Genomic DNA, 19,779 nt, shown 5'->3' with positions numbered 1-19,779 from the left:
CTCAGTACCTATCATCTTGTGCCTGCCTGCTCAGCTGGGCCTGGCCTCCCTCATCCACCCATGCTTCTACCCTTTGACCCCAGGTGGAGGCCCCCAGGCTGTTGTAACAGGCCAAAGAATTACCCCACAGGGCTTGGAGGAACCCCTCCCTACCTCACCTGCTGGGTGGAGAATTGCTGGTGGACCTTTGACTCTAAGCTGGACCAGAATTGACTAAGGTCTGGAGCAGAGTCCAAAGGGAGCCAATTGTAAGCTTCACTCCAGATTCAGGCATTCTGGAGAACAGTTTTCCCCTTGCAGCCCGGATAAGACGCCAGGACTCGGGGCTGGGAGCCATCACTCTATCACAAATGCACTTCTAACCTCTTGTCAGAGCTGTTTTGAAAACACACCTGGTCTCTCCTGATGACTACTTCAGATAACTGTTAGAGAATGGGGGCTCCCTCCTGCAGGACAGCCTCCCACACATCCTGGAGGACTTTTGCCAGCAGCCTGGCCATCCTGAACCCGGGCCTCTGCTGCCCTCTAATGGCCAGGCTCAGTGAAGCTGTCCAGAGGCACAGGGTGGTAAGTTGAAGGGATGGCCATGAGCCTAATGTGCCAGAGGGGCTGAGAGTGGCCCCTGGTTCTCTCGCCTGCCCCAGGCTCCAGGCTTCTCTGACGGGGACGCTCCCCGGGTACAAGGAGCTGTGTCCACAAGTTCTTCCCTCAGACCTGTCTGGCTCCAAAGAGCTGAAAGGACAGTAGGCAGAGGGGCCAGCCCACTCCTTTACCAGATCGCCTGTCTTTCCAGGTCCAAGCCCACTTGGTCACTCTGGCTGACAACAGGATTGATTATCCCTGCCCCAGTCTTCTCCATGAAGAATGAAGGAACGAGGAAAGCTGCCAAAACAAGTGTTTTACTCAGCCAGGACCCCAGGGAAATGCTGGTTCTTCAGACCCTTCCAGCCTCCAGTTCCCACCTCCACCCTGACTTTGCTGGACTACAGCCATCTGTTCCAGTGCAGTTAGGGTCAGCTTATGGTTGGGAGTAGGAAGGAGTCTTAGCCACTGCCTGCCAGGGGCGGCCAAGGCACACTCCGGCTCAGGAGGGCCTGGAGCAGACTGAAGGTACTGTACATCTATCTCCCGTGCAGCTGTCTGGCCTTGGGTACAGTGGGTAGTTCTAACCCTCCTGCTCACACTGGGTGGTTGTCACTGCATCCTGCTCTGTAGGGTTTCTCTTCCATGTGGTTCGTCTGCTCCAGAATCCACTTCTGCTCTGGCTCACTCACTGCCAGCCTGAGTGTCACCTCCTGGAAGACATTGCTCACAGCCACCTGTAGGGGCCAACAGAGTTACAGCCTCAAGTTCAAACACCAACAGCTCTACTTCCCTAGGCCTCCCCACCGATGCCCTTACCTGCTTAAAGTGAAGTTTCTGGAACATCCTGATGCTAGGTTCATTTTCTTGCCCGATTTTGGCCTCAAACTTGGTCAGTCCTAGCTTCTTCACTCCTCCAGTTATAAGAGAAAAGGGCAAACTGTAAAAACTCCGCTCTTCTGTCCCTCTGTCCCAGTCTGCAGTAGAGGGGCCTGTCATCTGCCTCTTTCTCCCTGAAGAAGGCACAGCTGAGGCCTACCCATGTGATCAGTTCTGTTTGTCTTACCATAAGCCATCATCAGGAGAGATGCCTCAGTGCCAAAGCCCTGGCCTCTGCAGCTGGGTTCTAGGAGAAGAGCACACTGTAGTTAGTACCAGACACCAGGCTCAGCGTGTATACCTGACAAGTCGTGGCTCACTGATTTGTCAAAACTCTCCTGTTAGCATTCTGCCTAGGAAAAAGGAAGGCACAGAAAAGGGAAAGGGCATGTGAGGCTCCCAGCAATCTAAACCCTGTTCCCTTCACTAGGGTGCTCTGGGCAGAAGCCTATAAGGACCAAGGATGCAGAAGCAGAAAGGATTCCTCCACAGCATGGCAGGATATCTCCTGAATTGCTGCTTTTTGGAGGATCCCCTCCTAACAAAGAAACAGATGGAGTTTTGAAGGCTAGGGAGATGGCTCAATAGTAAAATGCTTGCAAGGAGGACCAGAGTCCATGCCCAGAATCCATGTAAAGAAGCCAGGTGTGGTAGCATGTGATTTGAAGCCCAGTACTGGTAGGCACAGCCAGCTAGCCTGGCCTATGTGGCAACTCCCAGGCTGGTGAGAAACCCTGTCTCAAACCAACAAAAACCTACAAAAAGAAAGGTTGATGGCAGGTGAGGAACAAAGGCCAAGACTGTCCTCTGGCCTATATACCACACACACACACACACAGAGACAGACAAACAGACAATAGCAAAGATTAAGTTCATACCAAGGCATATGGAAGGAAGTAATGAGCCCAAGGGTTAGTCGCCATACTGAGTGTGGGACAGGAGATCTGCCATGGTCAAGAGCTGGCTGACAATAGCTGACTGAGCTACCCCTGGGCATCCACTAAGCTCTCTGAAGTTCTGGCTGGCCCAGGTGGGACAAACCTGCAATCATGACCTCGATCTCCCCCAAGGTGGGGTCCTCCAGATCTGTGAGGAAGAGGTTCACATCTCCCACCATGCAGGTCTCTTCAGGGAGGCGAGGCTGGGCCTGCCATTTCTCTGCATCCAGCACAATGAAGGTGCATTCTGAGGGCAGATGTAACAAGGTTAGCACCTAGAATCTTCAAAAAAGGAGATGAGGTGCCAGGCACAAAGGCGCATTCCTGTAATCCAGCACTAGGGGAGGCAGAGACTAATCTCTGGAAGTCTGGGGCCAGCCTGGTCTACAAAGCAAGTCCAGGACAGCCAAGGCTACACAGAGAAACCCTATTTAGGGAGGAGGAAAAAAGGGAGGCTGGTGTTCCTACCCAAACCAGAGAACTGCAGGATACTGCTGTCTCTGAGCCCCACAGGAAAAAAGGAGCCCAGAGCCTAGTACAGAGTTCCAAGATCATGTTTGATTTGAAGCAGGGAAAATAGGTCCTACCCTTTGGTACAGACAAAGGAACAGGCTATGGCAAGAGACATTAAGAGCAGAGCCTAAATTAACAGCTGGAAATCAAATTGCTTTATTCTCTAAATCCCTCCCAGCCAGTGACTGCTCAGACAGGGGGACAGTAAGGTCAGCCGCAGGGACCACTTCATAGTTCAAGTATAAGCAAACTCCAAAGTTTTTACTGCAGTCTAGTGATGGCCCCAAAGGGGCAACAGCTGAGGGGTGGGAGAAAGGGAGGAAGAGTAGAGGCTACTAGGGGGTGGGGGCTCCTCACTGTCTTCGTCTTCACACCAGCTACGCTGCATCTCATACTCCTGCTCCAGGGTCAGCGGTTCTGAGGCTGTCAGATGCCTCAGCTCCTCTGACTTCATCCACTCATGGTACCTGGCGAGGAGACGAAAGACTTTGATGAATGGTACAGATTCAACAGCAAGGGTTTTAATGGGTGTGGAGGGACAGGCCTGGATGACCAGCCCCTGGGAGGTGGAGGCAGGAGGATTAGGTGTTCGAGGCCAGCCTGAGTTACAGGGGACCCTTTCTTCAAACGAACAAGCAAGAAGATGAAAGTTCAAGCTTCGACTGCAGAGAATTCTGCGCCAGCCTTTAATACCACAATTCCAAGTAGCTATGAAGTATGAAGTACAAACAAACAAGAATCTGACACTGGGTGTGGTGGCACATACCTTTAGTCCCAGCCTTGGGGAGTCTGAGGCTAGCCTAAGTTACACAGTTCTAGGCAGCCAGGACTGCATAGTGAGAGGATAAGTGCTATAGAGTGAGGGACTTTAGTCATTTTAGCTCTAAGTCAAACACACTGCAGATATTCAGCTAATATATAATCAATTAAAAAAAATACCCCCCCCAAAAAAAAACCCAAAAGACTGCACTTTTCAAGATGAAGTGGAAGGTAGGGATGAGGGCCCCACAGTACTGACAGAAGACTCAAACAAAAGGATATGACCAACCAGAAAAGTTGGGTTCCTCCCTCAAGCAAATCCAGACAGCGACATCTCTATTTGCCCAGCTTCCCACCTAGGCAGTGTGAAACCAAACATCCCTCAGATCCTGAGGAATTGTCATCTCAGAGGCTTACTGCCTCTGTGAACCTGGGCCTAGAATGTTTTCAGCCTCTGAGACTTACTGCTGAAGAAGCACACCCTTTCTAGCTCTTTTTGAACTCTGGCTGGCTGGTTCAACTCAGCTCTTCTGCCTCAAACTCCTCTCCAAGATGACTGATTCAATCTGGCTTCTCGGTTTCTGATAGAATTGCTCTGCTTGGCCTCAAGCTAACTCTAGCAGTCTGTTCTAATCTCCTGGCTCCTTGTCATTCTTTTGCTCATTTTCGCACCCATGTCTAGCTTGTTCTCTCTACAACCTGTCTCTATAAAAATGTCCTAGTAAAAACTGCTTCTGAATTCCATGGACTAAACTCCCTCAAACTCAACTCTACTGCACTGTCTCTCAACTGACTGACTCAACGAATTCAGAGATCTTGCATGGCCCTGTCTCACAAACGCTGGGATTAAAGGTGAGTACCACCTCTCTTGGTCCTAAGTGTTTCTTCACCTGAACTTGGTCTATACCAGGCTGGCCTTGAACTCAAGAGATCTTCTTGCCTCTGTCTCCTGGGATTAAAGGCAAGTTTGTATTCCAGCCCTAGAAGGCCTTTAGATGTGATCCCTTTAGAGCAGCTATGTTGCTGGATTAAATGTCCTCTACAAACCTCAAAGAGGTTGGGCAAAGAGGGTTGGGCAGACCTCTACAAGACAGGGTGTCAGAGACCTCCCAAAAGTAAAACTACTGGTAAAGGATGCCCCCATCCCCTACACAGCCCATTTCTCAGCCTACCAGATGTTTACCATAACTCAGGAAGAGTCCCTAGAACTCACTTCTGGCCTTTAAAAAGTAGGCATCAAAATAATGCAGCACTCAACATCTGGGACAAGCACTAGTTAATTAAGTCTCCAGAATGACAGTGTCCTATTTACTGATACCAGGAAATGCCACCAGGAAGAAGACATTTCCTTGTTCTTTGCTACATACATTTAGATGATGTAATTCCTAACTGAAAAGGCCAAAAAGAATGCTGAGAAATGAAAAGGAAGTAAGTTCTCCCCTTCAGCTTTATTCTTCCTGCATGGAATTTTTTCCCCTTTGAGACACAGTCTCACTATGCAGCCCTGGCTGCCCTAGCACGTAGTATGTAGAGGAGGCTGGCCTCCATCTGACAGAGGTCCACCTGCCTCTGCCTCCCAAGTGTTGTGTTGGAATCAGGGATGTGCAGCACCGCACAAGTAATGCTGCTTAGAACGAAACAGGCTCCTAGATTAGGACTGAGGAAAGCCTCGCCCTGTTCCCTCCACACTGCAACCAGTCAGGTGAAGTTACCTAGGCACGTGCTCCGAGGTGTAGGGTACCAGGACCACCTTCTTGCCCACCAGCACGGTGTTCTGATTCAGCCTCATTGTAGCTGCCTAAAAGCGGGGAGAGTTCTAGATTTCAGAGCTCCAAGTGTCTTTCCATGCAGGGTGGGAACTCCTACAGGCTTCTCCTGTAGAGGCGGGGCTGCGTTGACAAAGAGCGTCCTCCTTTCCCTCACAAATACAAACTGTAAGAAAAAGAACCGAAGTGGTCAAAAAATCTCGGCTCTCATCTCAGGGGTCAAATTTGAGCTGCGGTTTCCATCCCGAAGAACCTGGATCGAGGGCCATATAATCAGGATTCAGAAACGACGTGCCCCAGTCCGGGGAGTCCACCCCAAAATGACCGGTTAACCCTTCTTTAAACCTATTTCCAACCCTTCCCTCCAAAGTCCATGCCACCCAGCTCTGACCTTCCCCTTTTCCCGTCCCCCGGCCCCACTCCAAGTCCTCAGGCCTCAGCCCTTTGCGTGGTACGACAGTGGTACCCTCTAACAGCGCAGCCTACAAACTGCCAAACTCACACCCATCCCCCGCTGAGGAAGGCGTCCCCAACAACAGGCCGCTCTCAGAGAGCCGGGCTTTCCGCATGCGCGTCGGCGCGCACCGTCCGCTTCCGCCACGCAGACGGCATCCGGAGGGCCCCAATCCCGGCCCCGCCCCCACGAGGCGTCCAATCAGCGCCCTGGGTCCCTCCCGACGCACTCGTCCGGAAGGTGGGCTAAGGAGCAAGCGCATGCGCGCAGCGGTCGCCGGTGCGGGACAGCTGGCGCCGGGTGGCAGCAGCGGAGCTGGAGGCGGTGGCCACTGTGGACCGGAGCTAGCTGTGCTGCAGGTCTGGGATGGACAGTAGGGAAGAATGGGGTGAAGATAGATGTAAATTTTGGAGAGGAGGGAAGGAAGGGAGAGACTCAGAGATGGACTCTTGAGAAGAGAGGGAGGCTTAAGGGTGGGGAGCCTTAAGGAAAGGCAGAAGAAGGCAGGTGAGGGAGCAGGAGGCCCCGTTTAAAAGAGGCTTTGGGGCAAGGAGTTAGCGTGGACGGGCGACCTGAAAACCTGGCTCCTTGCTGTGGGAGAGGCAGACAGTTATGTGGGCTGTCCAGTCGTGAGCACACAGATACTGGAATGAAATAAGCACCTTAGGGGAAAGGGGGCTGTGATGGCAAGAGACGATTAGTGACCCCGAAGGCACCTGAGTCATTTGGAATGTTCACACCCAGGTACAGAGAAGTGATTGCATAGCAAGAGTAAAATTAGAAGGCATTGTCCAGAGAGCTATGTCCCACCAAGGCTGCCTCGTGACAGATACTTAGGCCAAAGTGTCTGAAATAAAAGGGCTACAGGTAGAAGGGGCAGGCTGCAAGTCTCCCCCATTCTCACCTCTGCCAGGAAAAATAATTCTACTCTTTTGTCTTAGGATCCGCAGCAGCTGCTGGCCTTGCACAGAAGTAGCCTCTTCGGCCAGCCCTTCCTCACTCTTTGGAGATGGCGGGTGACATCACAGAGACCGGGGCGCTCTATTCTCCTTATGTGAGTTTTTCTCTGTCTGTGCATTCTGCGCCCCGTCATGCTCCTGGTTTCTAGAGAAGCCCCTGCTGTCTGTGGACTGCAGTAATGAATGTCCTGGTTTAGGTAGAACCCGGTGACAACGAGACTGAAACTCCACGTAGCTGCAGTCAGGGTCCGGCTGTCGTGGCTCACACTATGAATATCAGGCTCGGTCCCCTTTTGTCTGTGTAGTGTTTTTTAAAGCTTTGTTTTTAATTATGTGTGTGTGTGGATGTGTGCATGCCTGCCGGATCCAGGAGAGGGCACCAGATACTATCCTGACACTGCACCTGCCGGATCCAGGAGAGGGCACCAGATACTATCCTGACGCTGCAGTTGCAGTATGGGTGCTGGGAATTGAACCGAGAGCCTCTGCAGGAGCAGCAGGTGCTCTTAACTGCTGAGCTGTCTCTCCAGCTCCAGTCCTCCTTTGGACGCCTATCAGAGTGCCAAGCCAAACAGCTAACTTGTGAGTCTCCCGCCGTCTGTCTCAGGGCCCCTGCAGACTGCACACAACCCCGCCAGTCAGGTGGGCAGCCCCTGACAGCTGTTGCCTTAGCATTTAGTTCATCTCAGCGGCCTGCACACCCTTTCGTCTTCAGCTGAATTTTAAATTGCACAACTTTTATGGTTTGGGATGTTGAAAGAGGCAGCGAACAGCAGAGACTTCCAATTGCAGTTTGGTCGAGTCAGCAATTATGACAATTAGAGCAATTGCTTTCTCTCCATCTTGACTCTGGGGCTCCCTCACTCTCCCACACACTCAGTTTATCTTCTCTTGTGTAGTATCCAGCTGGTTGTGGTTATTGCTCAAAGGGCCTTAACTGGATACGTAGCTGGAGGTGTGTGAACAAGCAGGACTGACTCACCCCACTGCCAGCTACCACCACACACAGCAAGCAGCTCTCCTCCACAGAGCCGCCTTTCTAGACTTTGCCTGGCTTCAGCAGCAGCCCTGCTGTTCGCAAGCAGCTACAAAGGCCCCCTTTCACCTCTGCAGCTGGCCAGGGAAAGTCCCTCTCGAATGCTGGAATGGAATGGACAGTCACCCTCTGTGTGAGGTCATGTGATGGGTCCTTGTCCTCTGTCAGCAGTAAGATGTCGGCCCTGTCCCTACAAGTTGCCACAATTCTGCCTCTTTCTCACAATAACTACAAACTTAGAGGAAATGAGTCATTGCTAAGACTGAGTTTTAGAAGGAAAGCAGCTTATGTCCCCATTTCTTATGCCCCCTCCTGTTCAGGCAGTTATTCATTCACACATGCCGCCATGCGTCCACAGAGGCCTGGACAGTTAGGCCTGCATGCCTCTGGAGCTCCCCCACCCCCTTTTTCCCCTTTTATTTTTTTTGAAAATAATTTATTTTTATTTCATGTGCATTGATGTTTTGTGTGCATGTCTGTGTGAGGGCGTTGGGTCCTCTGGAGTTATAGACAGTTGTCAGCTGCCATATGGGTTGCTGGGAATTGAACCTGGGTCCTCAGGGAGAGCTCTTAGCCAGTGCTCTTAGCCAGTGAGCCATCTCCCCAGCCCCTCCTCTTCCATTTTGTATGTGTTTTATTTTACCCAGGGTCTTTGCAGTTGCCATAAATAAAGTGCTGTGTTGCTTTAGCTTAATAGTAAAGAGAGAGAGATGTGGGGAAAAGATGGGTGCTCGTGGTGATAGGGTAGCATTAACCAGGAGATGATGGTCAGAGTTATGAGGAAAGCACCTTCTTCCTGTGCATATTTGTTTCACTTTTTTGTGTGTAAGAACACTTGGAACATATATATATTTATTCACACATAAATATATATATCATATATATATGAGATAGATAGATAGATAGATAGAGCCAGGCATGTTGACACACGCCTTTAATCCCAGCAGAGGCAGAGGCTCTCTGTGAGTTCAAGGCCAGCCTGGTCTACAAAGTGAGTCCAGGACAGCCAAACCTACCCAGAGAAACCCTGTCTGGTAAAACCAAAACAAAAAAAGATATAGATCACATGCTTGCGGTGCCTATGGAGGCAAGAAGGAGGCATCAGATCCCCTAGAACTGGAGCTAGCACTGGTTCTAAGCCATCATGTGGGTGCTGTGAGCTGAACTGGGGTCCTGTTCAAGAGCAACAGGTGGTCTTTATCACTGAGCCATCTCTCCAGATCCTAAGGTTGTTTTTTTTTAATTAGTTTTTTGAGAATTTTGTGCAATGTGTTTTGAACATACTGACCTCCTCCTCCAATTCCTCCCAGATCCACCCCACTTCCCTACCCATTCCACTTTGTGTCCTTTTAAGTCAAAACTAAAAAAATAAAAAGCCATCAAGTTCAGTTTGTGCTGCCAGTATATTCTGGGACCTGTGGCATCTTACTGGACCATGGTTCACTTATCAAAGGCTACTGATTTTTCCTGTCTCCACAGCTTTCCATTGCCAGTAGTCACTTGACCTCACACCATCCTTCCCCCTCCATGCTGGGACTTAGTCTGGTGTGGCTTGAGCTTGTGCAGGTCTTGTGCACACTGTCATGACCAGTGTGTGTGTGTGTGTGTGTGTGTGTGTGTGTGTCCGGAAGACACTGTTACCTTGTCATACAGCCTCTGGCCCTTAAACTCCTTTCCCCTTCCGCCACCTTTTCTGAATTACCTTAGGGTCTCTTAATCCACCATCCTAGAAAATAAATCTGGGGTGCGTGTGTGTGTGTGTGTGTGTGTGTGTGTGTGTGTATTGGTTGGTTATTGTTTTTAAATTTTATGTGTATGGGTATTTTGCTTGCATGTATATGTGGTGTGTGCGAGAGTGCATCTGATGCCCCCTTCTGGTATTTTGTACCATGTGCCTGGTGCCCAGAAAGGCCAGAAGAGGATATCGGGTTCCCTAGAACTATAGAGTTACAGATGGTTATTAGCTGCCATGTGGGAACTGGGAATTGAACCCCAGTCCTCAGAAAGAGCAGCCAGTGGTCTTAACTGCTGAGCCATCTCTCCAGCCCTGTTTTTGTTTTTTGAGACAGAATCTAGCTATGTAGTCCAGGCTATCCTCGAACTCATGATCTTTGCTTCAGCCTCTTGAATGCTGGGGTCACCACGTCAAGCTAAAAATTACTATCTTTTAAAGATTTATTTATTTTGTGCATATTAGTGTTCTGCTTACATAAATGTTTGTGCATGTGTACCTCTGGTGCCTGTAATGATAACAAGACGCAGGATGCCCCATAACTGGAGCTACAGGTAGTTGTGAACTGTCGTGTGGGTGCTGGGAACTGAACCCAGGTCCTCTTCAAGACCAGCAAGTGCTCTTAACCACTGAGCATCTCTCTGGTGGCACACTTCCCTATTCACTCCCTCCCTTCCTCTTCCCTTCTCCTTTCTCCCTTCTTCCCTTTCTCTTTAGATTTATTCTTAGTATTTAAAGCTAGTGTGTGTGTGTGTGTGTGTGTGTGTGTGTGTGTTTATGTGCACAGATGTCCATGTAGGCAAGAGGAAGGCATTAGGTCCCCTGCAGTGAATTATAGATGCTTGTGAGCTGCAGTAAGTCCTCTTAACCTGTAGCTTGCCAGTCCAGTGAGGCCGGCTAGACACGGAGCTCCAAGGGTCCTCCTGGGTCCTCCTCCCTAGTATTGGGATGACAAGTGCATGCTACCCCCCAGGCTTGTTTGAATGTTTGTTATTTTGAGACGGAGTCTTACTATGTAGTGGCTAGCCTGGAACTCACTGTGTAGACTAGGCACAGAGATTCACCTACCTCTGCCTCCTGAGTGCTAGGATTAAAGGAATGAACCACCACACCCAGCTGAACTGAGGTTTTTATGTGGTTGCTCACGAGTAAGCTCAAGTCCTCATGTGTGCGTGGCAAGCACGCTATTGACTGAGCCATCTTCCCAGCCCTACAGTCTTAAATCCTGATCAGGGCTCAGGCATCATTGCCGCCTTGTGACTCCTTTGAATGTCATCAGGGGGGTTCACTCTGAGATGATGCTTGGGTGTCCTGGGTGTCTTGTGGGTGAAAGCGAGGCAGGCAGCTAGAACACCGCTCTCTTGGGCAGGGAGCGGCTAGCTCAGCACAGAGGAGTCCGGTGAGCCTGTGGGTGTGGGTTTATCTACATGGAATACAGCAGGGTCTTAACTCTTCCACTTTCTGCCACCCTCCTCCCCACTGTCATGTGACCTCTTTTTCCCTTTCCACTGCTCCTCTTAACCTGGCCTGTGACTTGAGTTGAAAGTGGCTTCCTTTTGGCTGTTCCTCATGACCAGTGCTCACTGAGTGCCTTTCCCAGAAGTAAAGAGGATTTAATATGCACCCAGACTGTTGAGGCCCACAGATGGCACAGAAATCCTGCCTCACACAGCAGGGCTTGCTGAGCTCCCAGTGGACGCAGTGTTTACTTTGGACCTAAAAATAGCAACAAAGCAGGACAAACAACTTCCATCTGTTTTCTAGTTTACTTTCTTTTTAATTAAAATTTCACATGTTTCCCCTGAATGTATATATGTGAATAATATGATTGTAGTTCCTACAGAAGCCAGAAAGGGTGTCAGATTCCCTGGAACTGAATTTATAGATGTCTGTGAGCCATCACGTGGAACAGAACCCGTGTTCTGTGAAAGAACAGCCAGTGCTCTTAACCACTGAGCCATCTCTCCAGCCCTGTTTGTTTGTTTGTTTGTTTGTTTGTTTGTTTTCAGAAAAAGTTTTCTCTGTGTTTCTTGGCTGTCCTGGAACATGCTGTATAGACCAGGCTGGCCTCAAACTCAGAAATCTGCCTGCCTCTGCCTCCCGAGTGCTAGGATTAAAGGCCTGCCACCATGCCTGGCTTCTACAAATTTTTTTTAAATGCTTTATTTATTTTTATGGTTATTGGTGTTTGCCTGCATGTATCTCCATATGAGAGTGTCAGATCCCCTGGAACTGGAGTTACAGACAGTTGTGAGCTGTATGTGGGTGAAGGGAATTGAACCAGGGTCTTCTAGAAGAGCTGCCAGTGCTCTTAACAGCTGAGCAATTTCTCCAGCCCTTACAAATGCATTGTATACTCCTTATTCTCCTATAAAGTTTTTGCCTGGTGTCACTTTCTTAAAGCTCTTTGCCTTTTTCTTACTTCCATTATGAGAAGCCTCACCTAGACTGTTTTCATAAAGTAAAATTCTTAGCCCTGCTTAGTGTATATTTTAAAGGTGCCATGTGGAGAGCAAAGCTTCTGGGCATCCAGAAGATGTCTGGAGTCAGCTGGAGTCTGTGAGTGCACATGGGGAGCTCACCAGAGGTGACCACTCAGATACAGTGTATAGCCAGCTCTAAGTCCTTATTGTAGCTGGCTGGGACCATACCCAGGTGTTGGAGTGGGTGACATGACACGAGACAGGGACCTAGGTGTGGCCTGGGTCTCCAGAACATGGGATTTTGAAGGGCAGAGACCTGGTCCAGCCATCTTGCTCATCAGCTGGGGGTAGGGAGGTTGGGTGGGGAGTTATCTTTGAAGAGTAAGCAGTCTGAAGCAACCAGTTTTAACAGATACTTAGAGGCAAAGATAAGAGGCTATCTGGAGGAGGTTCCACACAAACAGGCAGTTTTAACACCAGCTGAGATAAGTTGCTTAGGACATCTTGACCTTTAGTTCCTAGAATAGAGTTGCATAGTTTCCATGGAATTCTCCATCAAGGAGATTCTAGTTAAACCTGGAAATGGCTTCAGCAACAATACAAGATAGAGGATTCTTGGCCTGTCACGTCTGCTTAAAACCCTCCAAACCATGGCACCTCTATCACTTTCCACAAGGGCCTGTGTCTTGCATGGCTTGGTTCACTGACCACAGCCACTATGTGGCTGCCAGAAAACCCTACAGACACCTGTAAGAATTCGACGTTAGATTCCAGCTGTTGCTCAGACCACAGTTCCTGCAGTCTCCTAAAACAGATCTGGACATTGTGAATCCCTAGCTACAGATTGCTAGGTGCTAGGGTCTCTCACCTGAGGACAGGAGGGTGGCCACGCATTCCCCATCCTCCCTGCAGCATGGCAGTCAGAGAGTCTGGCGGCAGGCTACACTGTGAAACCATCTCCATCCTAAAAACTATAAGATGCCTCCCACTCATGCCAAGGGGGAGATTCCTTCAGAGCCTTCACCATGCTGTTTTCTGTCTGTCTGCCCATGGCATTCATAACTCTTAATAAAGTCCTTACCCCCAACCACATGTCTCAGTGTTCCCCTGAACCCCATATTTGAGGCCCTTCAACACCCCTACCTTTCCCACTATAAGCCTTCGAACCTGGAAGTCCCTTTCCTTGAACCTTATTTCCTTGGGAAGGGGGAAGGCGCACAGAGCAGGGAATGTGCACATGATACAGCCCAAGTGTGAATGGCAGAAGACAACTTTGGGGGTTGGTTCTCCCCACCTTTACACAGATTCAGGGGATCAAACTGTGGGTCAGGCTTTTCCATAGCACTTTTACCTGCTGGGCTGTCCAGTTCATGATTTTCTTTTTCTTTTCTTTCTCTTCTTTTCTTTTCTTTCTCTTCTTTTCTTTTCTCTTCTCTTCTTCTTCTTCTTCTTCTTCTTCTTCTTCTTCTTCTCTCTCTCTCTCTCTCTCTCTCTCTCTCTCTCTCTCCAGTATTTCATTGTGAAACCTAGGTTGGCCAGACCCGTATTCCTCTTCCCTTAAACTCCTGCATTCCAAGATTACAAGAGTGGGCCGCCAGAACTAGCTGAGTAACATTTGTTTAAAGTACTTTACATTATCTCTTGCAACAAAGCCACCGTTCTTCTCTTCATTCCATTTATCTCACACTGTAATCACTGTCTCTGTCCTTATTGTCTCTTCCCTCTTTACTCTATAGCCACAGTCACTTGTAGAAAGTCTGATTACAATTCAGAAGACCAGAGGTGTGCTGTCATGCCCGAGATAATCTGAACAGGGTCTGGTGGTGACCTTTGCATTTAATTTATGGCATGCAAATTATAAGTCAGGTTTTATATTTTTATTTACTTATATAGTATGTGTATGTGTGTGCACGTTCATGCAGTTAGGGGACAACTTGTCAGAGTCAGTGGGTCCTAAGGCTTGAACTTGGGTTGTCAGGCTTGGCAGCAAGCACCTTTACCCGCTGAGCCATCTCTCTGGCTGTATGCCAAGTTTTGCTGTTGTTTTTAAATCCTGAACTTGGTAGTTAGCAGTGGTGATGCATGTCTGGAATCCTGAGACCTGGGAGGCTGAGACAGAAAGATTGCCAGCCTGGGCTACATAGTGCTAACCCAAACAGTACTACATAACAAAGCTTTGTCTCAAACAAAGGAAAACAAAAAGCCATAATCCCGAAGTTGGTATAGGGAAAAGGGTGTAGTCGAGTAAGTGGATGTCACTGCCCAGTGTTGTGCCAGTGTCCTACCTGTGGTACTCTGCCTTCAGGAAGCCCCTGCCAGGTTGAGGAGAGCTGGTTATTACATGGCTTTGAATAGTCAAAAACAGACTGAGATTGACAAGGATGGAGATGGAGGGGCTGTCTTCCTCTGGGTGACCATGCAAATGGTTGGCCTCCCAATGCTTGGCTCCTTAGGATTCAGGTGCTGTCCCTCCCCAGTCTCCCTGGTGAAGACCTAAGAAGGCCTCCACAGTTGTGAAGTCACCCAGAGCTGTCCTCAGGTTAATTAATCCCCTGGCTGAATGTTGTTCCTGTTGTTTTCAGGTCGGGCTGGTGTACATGTTTAACCTCATCGTGGGCACAGGTGCGCTCACCATGCCCAAGGCCTTTGCCACTGCCGGGTGGCTCGTCAGCCTCATCCTGCTGGTATTTGTGGGTTTCATGAGGTAAGAGCTGAGACGGGTGGAGGGTGGGTTGCCACTCCTGGGCTGGTGACAGACTGGAGGAAGTCCACCAGGGAGCCTGAATGTCTCTTAATTACCAGGAAAGCTCTTGAGGGGTAGGGAGATTGCTGTTTGCATATATGTAGGTAAGTGGGTCTTAAGTTAGATCGCCCAGGGCAAGGCAAAGATCAAAGGGCCTTTTGCTAATATAACAGTTTCTCAGCCCTGAGCAGTTAGGCCAGGGTACCAGACGAGGCCTTGGAGTACCAGATGATGGCCAGCTAGTCCTGGCAAACTCAGCTTCCCTGCTCTGACTTTTATCTCTAACCATCCATCCTTGCTCTCTGAGAAGACAGCACCTAACCACTGAAGAGGACTCTAGCAGACATGAAGGCAGGCTAGGAACTCAGTTCACAATTTAGGATTTGCTTTAAAAAATTCACCACAGGCACTTTCATATACACACACACACACATTTCTATACACACGCATGTGTACATGTATACACGCACACATATACAAACATATGGGGCAGTCAGTTTTTTTAAGGACCTGCCTTCTGTCTGCCCCACTCACCCAGGCCTTCAGGAACATTTGCTTTGTTGACCACATGTTGGAGGGGTCGGCAGCTGGTGCTTCAGAGCAGAGAGCGCCTCCTCTTCTTGGCGATTCTTGTGTCACTCTGAAGTCCCATCACAGTGGCCCAAGCTGTGAAAATATGTAGAGCAAGGCAAATCCAGGCCCCTCCACCAGGTAGGAACCCATCTGTGTTAAAGTGTTAAAGAAGTGGGAATTCAGAGCTGGAGAGCTGGCTCAGCAGTTTGGAGCACTTGTTGCTCTTGCCAAGGACCTGGGTTTACCCAGCCCCAACATGGTAGTAGCTAACAACCACCTGTAACTCCAGTTCAGGGGCTCTGATGCCCTCACCTCTATGGAAAATGCACAGTTTTGCTGTAGTTTGGTTTGGTTTGGTTTGGTTTTTGGTGCACATACACACATATAGGCAAAAAATATATATAAAAAATAAAATAAATTTAAAAATAGAAGGAAGCCAGGTGGGGTGGTGCACAGCCTATAACTCTAGTGCTCGGGGCAGCTGTGGCACCAACAGGAGTGGAAGGTCACCTTTAGATGCATAGTAGATAGCTACAAAGAATGAAACAAAGATAAAAGTTGAAGGAAACAGACCCAGAAGAGGCTCATGGGAGGGGCTCACACCCAAAGGTTGGGGTTTCTTCATGCACTTTATTTTGGGGAACTGTGGGGGTAAACCTCAGAGTACTGTTGCCTCATTACATACCCATGCTCTGGCAACCAAGAGCTCTCAGGGTCCTTGTCCTTATGTCACTGTGTCCCCTTTAAGGGCTCCTCAGCAAGGCAGCCATTTGAATGGGGAGTGATTATCACAGGCCCTCCAGTAGGGAATGCCATGCCTCTCTCTGCTAAGCCCATTTATGTTTGAATCTGATCAGTGAGTTGGCTTTGTGAAACTGTAAGACGCGTTCTTATGCCTTAATTAAGATTGATTTCAGCTTTGCTTCCAATAAGATGTGGAAAAGCAGAGTCCTTAGAAGAGCCAATTAGGGAAGATAATGAGAAACCTGGGCCCCTTCAGGCTCAGAGATCCACCACCCATTCCTTACCCTGTGGTGGAGGGATGTGGGTTTAACTGTGGGCAGCCCAGCAGGTCCTTTCCCACCTGATTGTAGGGCTGAGCATTTACTGCTGGCTACTGTCAGTACAGAGGGTGCGGGGACAGAGCTGTGTTGGCTTCAGAAACCAGGGAGACAAATGCTGGCCCAAGTAGATTCACACCCAGGGTGGCAACAGCCAAAGGCAGCACCCTGTCTTTCTGTGAAGGGGCGCACAGTGCAGTCCAGCTGCTCTATGGGCTGTGGGCGAGTGTCTTGTATCATTTCCCAGTGTCCCTTTAGAGAAACAGGTGTACAAGCTTATTTTAAAATGAGCCAAGTTACTTAGGAAATGAAAGTGCTGCCAAAGGAAAAGGGTTTGGATTCCAGAATGGAGATGCATCTTCAGTCATCCATCTCACGGCCCTCACTTTAATGTGGAATTGAAAGTCGGCCACTGGTCTGTGTTCTAGCAAGAAGTGAAAGTTGCCTGCTGTCCTTCCAGAAGCTCTAACAAGGCCCCTCTAACAAGTCAGCATGCCACCTCAGAGCACCATTTACTGTCTCCCCAGCAGGCCCTTTCTGGGTACCAGGGCTGCATTCCCTACTTGCAGGTCTTCTCCACCCCAGCTAGAGCAGTCACCCTGTCTTCGGTTACTACTGCTGGGATGAAACATCATGATCAAAGCAACCTGGGAAGGAGACGGTTTGTTTGGCTCCCTCTTCTCGTTGCTGTTCACCGTTGAAGGAAGTCGGGATGGGAACTCAAACAGCAGGAACCCGGAGGCAGGGGCTGATGCAGAGGCATCTTCCTGCAGGCCTGCTTCTTACTGGCTTGCTCCCCCGACCTGCTCAGCATCTTCCTTATAGAGCCAAGACCACCAGCCCAGGGGTGGTCCTCGTGGGCTGGGTCCTTCCCAGTCAATCACTAATTCAGCAAATGCTCTACAGCTGTATCTCATGAAGGGCTTTTTCTCAATTGAGGTTCACTCCTGTCAGTTAACTCCAACTTGTGTCAAGTTGACATAAAAGCCAGCACACCCTCCCATCAGCCTGTTTCATACCCTTTCTCCTGTGTATTGGAGAGCGTCTCTGAGGTTGATAGTGAAAATCATTTGGGGTGCACAGTGACACTTTAATTTCTTTTTTACGTTTATTTATTTAGCGCGTGTGCACACATGTTCCTGTAGGAATAGGTTCTCTCCTTCTGTCATGTGGGTCCCTGTGATCGACTCAGATCATCAGGCTTGACAGCAGACACCTTTGCCCACTGAACCATCTTGCTGGCCCCAAACCATGGATTTTAGCCAGGGATCACCATCTCAGAATTTCTGTAAGGAACAGTTCTCAGGAGAATGCTGTGGGTTTGTTAGTTGGTTAAACTGTACTTCCTGCAACCTTCTCCGTGCCATTAACATGTGGCTTCCCCCCTCAGCTTTGTGACAACCACCTTTGTGATGGAGGCCATGGCTGCAGCCAACGCCCAACTCCGATGGAAGAGGATAGAGACCCACAAGGTGTGTGCATGGCCTCGTCCTCAGGCGGTACATGTGTTCAGTTGCGTACCAGTGTAGTATCGCAGGCCTCTCTCCAACAGCCCTGGCCCAAGTTCCAGGGATGCAGCTAAGAAGCCACATAAAGCCCAAGGGCCACACATAGTGGCTGCTGTCTTAGCATTGGGACCTCGGTCCCTGACATAGCCACCTGGTGTCCACTCAGTCCTTCTGAACCTTTATGCCAGGAATCCTGCCATCTCCACCTTCTGATGTTACAGGACACACATAGTCTCCAAGGGACACCTTCTGGAGAACATGAGCAAGGAAGGGCCACTGTTAACTGGGGTTTAACACTGGACCCTCAGCTCTCCTTGACTTTTCCTCCTCTTCCTCTCCTTGTCCATCCTACTATCTCCCAGGAAGAGGATGATGAAGACTCTTCTATAGCCTCAGACAGTGATATCCTCACCCAAGACAACTATGAGCGGGCAGAGAAACGGCCCATCCTGTCTGTGCGTAAGTCTTGGGCTGCTGGGCAGGCTCCACACTCCCCCTGGTCAGCAGGGCCCCCCCCCCCTTGTCTTTGTAGGGAGCTTCCTAGGGAGTTGCCCTGCAGACATCTCCTAAAGTATCAGTTTAAAAGGTCAGTGAAGTAGAATACACAGAAGAGCACAGGACTCAGGATCTGAGTGCAGGCCTGGCCTCTGCTGGATCTGCCTCCTGTGTGTATCACTGTGCCTCAGTTTCCCCCCTTCTATAATTACTGAAATAATCAGGGTCTGCCTGCATCCATGAGCTTCTCTGGCTTCATCCTCTCATACACCCCCTCCCTCACCCAAAATACACACACTCTCATCTCACTGTCTCATCTCTGTGCTGACCAGAGTTAGGGGCACCTGCTGTCCCCATAAGGAGCATACTCAGATTCTCCTTAGACCTGGGGCTGGGGGTGCAGCTTCCTGGTAATATACTTCCCTAGTGTGCCCTGAGCTCTGGGCTTCATCCCCAACACCACATATACAGACAGACAGACAGACAGACAGAAGAAAGTGCTGGGGAAATGTATCTCAGTGGAAGAGTGCCCACCTGGCATGCATGAGGAGCCCATGGTGAGGGGAGAAAATGTTTCAAGGGTTGGAGAAGCTTGATGATATACTTGTTCTAGAGATTTCTAGACTTGTTCTCTGGATTTTCAGAGCTCTAGCAGCCCCCCTTAGCGCTCTTGAGGTGAACAACCACTGCCCTCTCTATTCCGGCCCCACAGAGAGACGTTCATCAGCCAACCTCTTTGAAATCACAGACCGGGTGGAAATGGGACAGATGGCGTCCATGTTCTTCAATAAAGGTAACAGTCATCCTAGGATGGTGTGGGGCACTGGAGCGCATTTGACCTATGCTCAAGTCCTGCCCTTTATAATGGGGTTCCACGGTAAAGGATAGAGCAGATGCGTAGGAACAGAGCACCAGAGGAGCAGGCTTGCTGTGAGGCCTGACCTGCTCTCCATTCTTTTCCTGGGGTTCCTTGCTGTGCACTAGCCTGAAGAATAAGGTTTAGCCATCCTACCAGTTGCTTTCCAGCGGAAGAAGCCAATGGCACACAGTAATAGAATCGGCCTCACACGCCTGGTCCCCTGTCAGCCAGCAGAGGGCGCTAGGAGCCCACAGCGGTGTTGCCCGGTGACAGCCAGTGTTGGAGAGCTAAGGCGACATGCGCCTTCTGGGCTCTGCTTGTTCCTGGCTGGCATTTGCTACAACCTGCAGGTGTCCACCTGACTCTGGTATCTGCCAGTGATAGCCTTTGCTGCCTCTGGGGTAAATCTTATTTTTTTTTTAAAAATGAGGTGTTTTAAGAATTTAATATTTAGTACTCAAACCTATCCTGTCCCTACTTCTTCAGGTGTGGAGCACAG

At 49.6% G+C, this 19,779-nt stretch overlaps 2 protein-coding genes across 4 annotated transcripts in view; one reads left to right on the top strand and one right to left on the bottom strand.

The window, feature by feature from the left end:
* Positions 1–883: 883 nt before the first annotated feature.
* Positions 884–6,073, bottom strand: Nat9 (N-acetyltransferase 9 (putative)). Of its 3 annotated transcripts, none has more exons than XM_060386428.1 (7): positions 5,940–6,073; positions 5,384–5,603; positions 3,270–3,379; positions 2,503–2,646; positions 1,649–1,708; positions 1,402–1,496; positions 884–1,319 (listed from the first exon to the last, which is right to left on the bottom strand). In XM_060386428.1, the coding sequence occupies exons 2-7, from the start codon at positions 5,458–5,460 to the stop codon at positions 1,179–1,181; spliced, it is 627 nt and encodes a 208-aa protein (XP_060242411.1). In that variant the 5' UTR covers positions 5,461–5,603; positions 5,940–6,073; the 3' UTR covers positions 884–1,178. The 3 variants fall into 3 exon arrangements, with proteins under 3 accessions (XP_060242411.1, XP_021490934.1, XP_021490927.1); XM_021635259.2 differs by having other exon boundaries at positions 884–1,295; positions 5,384–5,469; positions 5,940–6,054; XM_021635252.2 differs by having other exon boundaries at positions 5,384–5,469; positions 5,940–6,043.
* A 30-nt stretch (positions 6,074–6,103) lies between these two features.
* Tmem104 (transmembrane protein 104) overlaps positions 6,104–19,779 on the top strand; it is a 57,227-nt gene continuing 43,551 nt past the window's right edge. Inside the window, exons 1-6 of the mRNA XM_021635241.2 lie at positions 6,104–6,250; positions 6,833–6,945; positions 14,624–14,745; positions 17,809–17,890; positions 18,289–18,385; positions 19,134–19,214. Coding sequence (XP_021490916.1) covers positions 6,901–6,945; positions 14,624–14,745; positions 17,809–17,890; positions 18,289–18,385; positions 19,134–19,214 — 427 coding nt within the window. The 5' untranslated portion in view covers positions 6,104–6,250; positions 6,833–6,900. The remainder of the gene's footprint in view (positions 6,251–6,832; positions 6,946–14,623; positions 14,746–17,808; positions 17,891–18,288; positions 18,386–19,133; positions 19,215–19,779) is intronic.

The sequence above is a fragment of the Meriones unguiculatus genome, chromosome 7 (genome assembly GCF_030254825.1).
Source record: "Meriones unguiculatus strain TT.TT164.6M chromosome 7, Bangor_MerUng_6.1, whole genome shotgun sequence".
Classification (NCBI taxonomy): domain Eukaryota; kingdom Metazoa; phylum Chordata; class Mammalia; order Rodentia; family Muridae; genus Meriones; species Meriones unguiculatus.
The sequence above is the reverse complement of the archived record's forward strand: the minus strand, read 5'-3'. Positions and strand labels throughout refer to the sequence as shown.

Coding starts and splice junctions, on each gene's coding strand:
- Nat9 (XM_021635252.2), bottom strand. Junction 1,497..1,648: donor TCTCCTGATGATGGCTTATG/GTAAGACAAACA, acceptor TTATAACTGGAG/GAGTGAAGAAGCTAGGACTG. Junction 1,320..1,401: donor AGAAACTTCACTTTAAGCAG/GTAAGGGCATCG, acceptor TGGCCCCTACAG/GTGGCTGTGAGCAATGTCTT.